The following is a 5,234-nucleotide window of genomic DNA, read 5'->3' as shown; positions in this document are numbered from 1 at the left end:
CCGAAATTGCTTAAAACAAACTAAGTACTTTCATACTCTTTCAGTACATGAACACGTTCCTCAACAACTTTTCCTGTACATGGTCCAATCAATGAAACTTCACAGTTTGATAACATCCCGCCCTTCAACACGTCACATGACGATATTCGGATATATGATAGCGCCACCTACCGTCAACAGGAAGTAAGCGCTGCATAGCGACCATTGTCAGATTTACTTGAAAATTTTCATGTTGTGGGTCCGCAGTGTAACGACGGCCACGTGACGCGGCCGCAGCACGCCCCGAGTTGCGTTGAGTGCGACGGCGCCAACGCTGCTTGCAGCTTTAATTATATTTGTATTTATTAAGACAATATTACACAATAAAATGCGCATGTACACACACACATTGAAATATAACTAATAAAGTAGCACTAAAATATACAACTATAATTAACAACTATATTTACAAGGAATATATTGTTACTGTTGTATGAACAAACATACAAAGAAATATCTAATATGTAATTTACTGAAGTAACAGATCAGAGTACTTGTTCCTTTGCTGCTGTTCATCAACAAATGAGACCAAATATTCTGTGTGATAGGTCTAAATATTACTAAATATTATATTAATATATCGGTCTTTATATTTATGATGAATTCAATGTTTGATAAAACTGCTCGAGAACTCAGGAAACGTCACAAGTTTTAAACGTTTTATGGAAAAATGTCTCGATAAACGTTCAGGTTCCAAATGTACCAAATTCATTCCTGGGACTAAACCCTAGTCAGCCATTTTTATCATTATAATTATCACTATTATTATTAAAGAACATCTAATGGGAAAACAGCAGCTGTGACACCATTGTGTTTATGTTCTTGTAGTTATCGCATTATGATATATTATTAACTTATTACATTCTTATATTATAAAATCATTACATTAGTATTTAAGTATATTACATTAAAATCATATTTTATTAATACATGATTATATTATATTAATACATTATTATATTATTAAATTATTATATTAATACATTATTATATTAATACAATTACATTATTATATTATTATAAAAATGTAACCATCGCCCCTTTTTGTTTTCTTCTCCTTCATGTGACACAGAACAATCAATCAATCAATCAGTCATTAAACAAATCGATCAGTTTATCTCCATGCAAAGAGGAAGTAGGACTCGGTTTCCCAGAGTTCTCTGCGGCTCGGTGGTCCAGGGTGGACCTGTGTGAGGTGGAGTGTTCAAAGACGGTGATCAGACTGGAATCCGCATCCTCACCGGAGACCTGGTTCTGAACCGTTGGGATCTAAATCTGTGTCTGTCCGGGTCCGATTCTGTGTGGTCTGTGCGGTGTGTGCGGTCTGTGTGCTCTGTGCGGTGTGTGCGGTGTTTCCCGGACGGTGTCGGTGATGGTGGACGCGGTGGAGTGCGGGGTGTGCGGGGTGAAGGTGATGTGTCGCTTCAGGCCGCTGAACGACGCGGAGCGGGGCCGCGGAGACAAATTCATTCCCAAATTCAACGGAGAGGACACGGTGGTGGTCGCGGTGAGTCCGGTACCGAGCGTCTGTCTGTCTGTCTGTCCGTGGTTAATTTACCGGCAGACACACCCTCCGTCCGTCCGTCTGTCTGTCTGTCTGCAACAATAGAAACACACCGGAAGCTGCCTGTCAAATATGAAATTAAATGAAATGAAATCAGCAACAAACAGAAAATAAAACGTGTTTTTATCAAAAGATATTTATATTTTAAAGCTGAAGGGTTAGGTCCATCAATAATGGATTATTTCTCTTCTGGGAGTCAGGGGTAATCAATAGATTATCAATATTAAAATAAACACAGATTGTACAGTAAATTCATGTTATTGTGACGGTTGATTATTATCTAGCATTATTATTGATAACAAATATCTGGTTACTTTCAAAATAAAGCTCTGAGGACATCAGCAGGTTTTATTTTATCACCGTTAATACAAATATATTTAAAGCTTTTAATGGTTCAACTTCTGCATTTTTTGCTCATGCTATTATAATATAAACATCAATGATTTTTGTTGTATTAAATACACAATGAATTAATTAGTACTTTAATATACGTTATACGTTATTAAATAAATAGTCCGACCGTAGGGTGTCTCTGCGTTAACAGCACAACTCCTTAAAATTGTCTCATTGTGGAGACCTGCTGAGGTGGGGGAGGTGAAGCTGGTGGAGGGGTCGGGGGTCAGTTGGGGGTCAGTTGGGGGTTAGGGTTGTTGAGACGACACAGAGCAGCTGAAGAAGAAACGATATTGATTGAAGTTCCTGATGAAGACTGACCATCATATGTTCTTTTTATTTAAACTGAATTTAAAGAAACTACATTTAATCAGAGGTTTGATAATAATAATAATAGTAATCATAATAGAATAATTTAAAGCGAGTTGTCCAGTTTGTCCTAAAACCTGAAATGTGAACATCGTCTTTGTCCTCGTGGAACTGTCCCGGTTTCCCTCCTCGTATGCTTCCAGTTAAAATATAATGAGACAGACTAATAAATATATGAGACTGACTAATAAAACATACTGAACCACACTAATACATATAATGAGACGGGATAATACTTAATGGGACAGACTAATAAATATAATGAGGAGAGTTGCTCCAGCCTGTTTCTCTTTAACGAGACGTTATTAACTCAACATAAACGTTGATGTTTGTTTCAGGGCCAATTTAAACTTTGTTTTTTAATTTGTCTTTTAATTTGATAAAGACAAAATAAACTCAATATTTACATTTTCTTATGAATGCATGTGATTGCTGCATCTGCTGCTACCGCCGCTCACAAGAAACGTATGGAAGAAGAAGAAGAAAAAGAATAATAAGCAAAAGACGGAATATAACAATGTGTGATTGCTTGCAGCAATGTTGCAGCACTGAGCTATGCCCTGTATGTGCAGCATTGACCTCTGTCCTGTATGTACAACACTGACCTCTGACCTGTATCTACAGCACTGATGTCTGAAACTTAGTATTATTGTCAGATTGACTCAATCAAATTTCTATTAACTGTCTGTGAAAGACACATACTGTTAAATTATTGGACTTCACTAAAATGTACGAAATATAGTTAATATTAATAATCTTATTATTCTTACTATTGAATCAAACTAATGTTAATCAAATAAACAGTACAGACCTCTGACCTGTATACTGACCTCTGTCCTCTGTAACTTAGTATTATTGTGGAGCTACTGTCGGTAGAATTGTATGAAATCTTACACACACATGCAATGTGGCTTTATGTACAATATTCCCAAACTTCGTTGCAATTCAATTCTGCCTTGAAGCGTTATGGCTCTTTAAGTGCATTATTATTATTGTTGTTGTTGTTGTTGTTATTATTTAAATACAGTAAAGATAAATCTCTTACCTAAATATTAAAGTTAAACAATGAATATTAAAAAAATTTTCTCAATGATAAATATCAATCAATAAATATAGATTTGACAAACTTCAGTCAGTCTAAGTTTGTGCTAATATAAAAGGAGTGTGTGTGTGTCTCTGTGTGTGTGTGTGTGTGTGTGTGTGTGTCTGTAATCATCTTTCTTTCCTCTGATTGGTTCAGTCTCCCAGTGGGATGTAGTTACCATGACAACAGGCATCTTATTAAGAGATGAGAGAATCCATCAGACTGAGGATGAATGTTTGTCTGTCCATCAACTGCTGGTTGCTGTTACAGATTATTGATCCATTATTCAATACACTATATTGATAATATAATCTCTTTATAATGATATCATTAAATATATTATTGATCACAGAACACAAAGAGCAGCAGAATGTTCAGTATTAAGAACATAGAACCAGTAAAGTCCTAATCCTGTCTGGTCTTAAAGCGGGTTCTGGTCTGAGGACTTGAGAATTGTTAAGAGAGCATGGTAGAAATATTTATAGAAATAAAATGTATTAGAAGTAATCAATCCATCCAAAAAGGCAGTTTTTCCTTGCCCCCGTCGCCAAGTGCTTGCTCATGGTGGTACCCCCCCCACTGACTGTTTCAAACAGGAAGCTACAACGAATGCATTAATTGTTGCAACATTGCAGATTCCTGGAGGGACTGGTTAACTGATGACTTGTTGGAAGCTGCATTGATCAACACAATTATTACAAATAAATCAATATAAATAATGAAAGTAGAATCAATAATTAATAATAATCAGTTGTATTCAGTGTGTTTGTGGATGTTTCTGCTCTCAAAGGATTTATTGCATTTTCTTCTTTTTTTTGAGGATAAACTGTATCTCGTTGGTTGTTGGATGGAATATATTGATGAGTGATAATGAAAATAATGATATAAATATTATTATTATTCCATCTTAATATTCAGTGAGACCTGTTCTGAATGTCTGTGTGAATGTTGATAAAAACATCAAACAGTCCTTAGATCAGCTAAATGTCAGACACATACACACACACACACAAATAGTTTCCTTTTATGTCAGCACAAACTCAGACTGACTGAAGTTAGTTTAACAAATTAAAACACAGCCAGGAACCCAAAATGTAAAAACCTTTATTGATAATCACTGAACCTGTTGTTATAGAACAGTTCAACGGTACAAAACATATTGTTTTACAAGAAAAGCAGAAATACATGAGAAATAAAACTATTCAATAACTAATTCAATGATCAATAAATCAGGAGTGCACTGTCCACTGAAAGGTGGTACAGTCTAGACCTGCTCTATTTGAAAAGTGTCCTAAGATCATTTCTGTTATATGCTGTATTCTGTTAATAAAACTGTATTGAATTGTATTGCTGCCACCCGGGTTTACATTTACAGAATATATATGTATGTATATATATTTAATTTTGTTGGAGTGGGAAAAGAGAATTTTAACGACCTTAAAGCTATAAGGAGACCTTTATTTTGACGGGGTCCTTCCTGTGTTTCAGGGGAAGCCGTATGTGTTTGACAGAGTCCTTCCTCCAAACACTGAACAGGTTCAGGTGTACGACACCTGTGCCAGACAGATCGTCAAAGGTGAGTTCACCTGATTGTTAATCATTATTAATACTATTTACATTGTAGATTGTATGGTTGTTGCATGTATATTGCATGTATGTACGTTGTATGTTGTATGTACATTGTATGTACATTGTATTTATGTACGTTGTATGTTGTATGCACGTTGTATGTATATATTGTGTAGTTTTTCCTTGCCGCTGACTCCAAGGTCTTGCTCATGGTGG

The 5,234-nt window shown here is 35.6% G+C and overlaps 1 protein-coding gene across 1 annotated transcript in view; it reads left to right on the top strand.

Annotated features, from left to right (window-relative positions):
* Positions 1 to 1,242: 1,242 nt before the first annotated feature.
* The window catches only part of LOC118339040 (kinesin heavy chain-like), an 11,104-nt gene continuing 7,112 nt past the window's right edge, over positions 1,243 to 5,234 (top strand). Inside the window, exons 1-2 of the mRNA XM_035676563.1 lie at positions 1,243 to 1,546; positions 4,938 to 5,025. Coding sequence (XP_035532456.1) covers positions 1,412 to 1,546; positions 4,938 to 5,025 — 223 coding nt within the window. The 5' untranslated portion in view covers positions 1,243 to 1,411. The remainder of the gene's footprint in view (positions 1,547 to 4,937; positions 5,026 to 5,234) is intronic.

Source organism: Morone saxatilis, unplaced genomic scaffold, assembly GCF_004916995.1.
Source record: "Morone saxatilis isolate NCDOM2014 unplaced genomic scaffold, NCSU_SB_2.0 Contig5, whole genome shotgun sequence".
Taxonomy (NCBI): domain Eukaryota; kingdom Metazoa; phylum Chordata; class Actinopteri; family Moronidae; genus Morone; species Morone saxatilis.
This window is presented reverse-complemented; position numbering and strand designations above follow the sequence as displayed.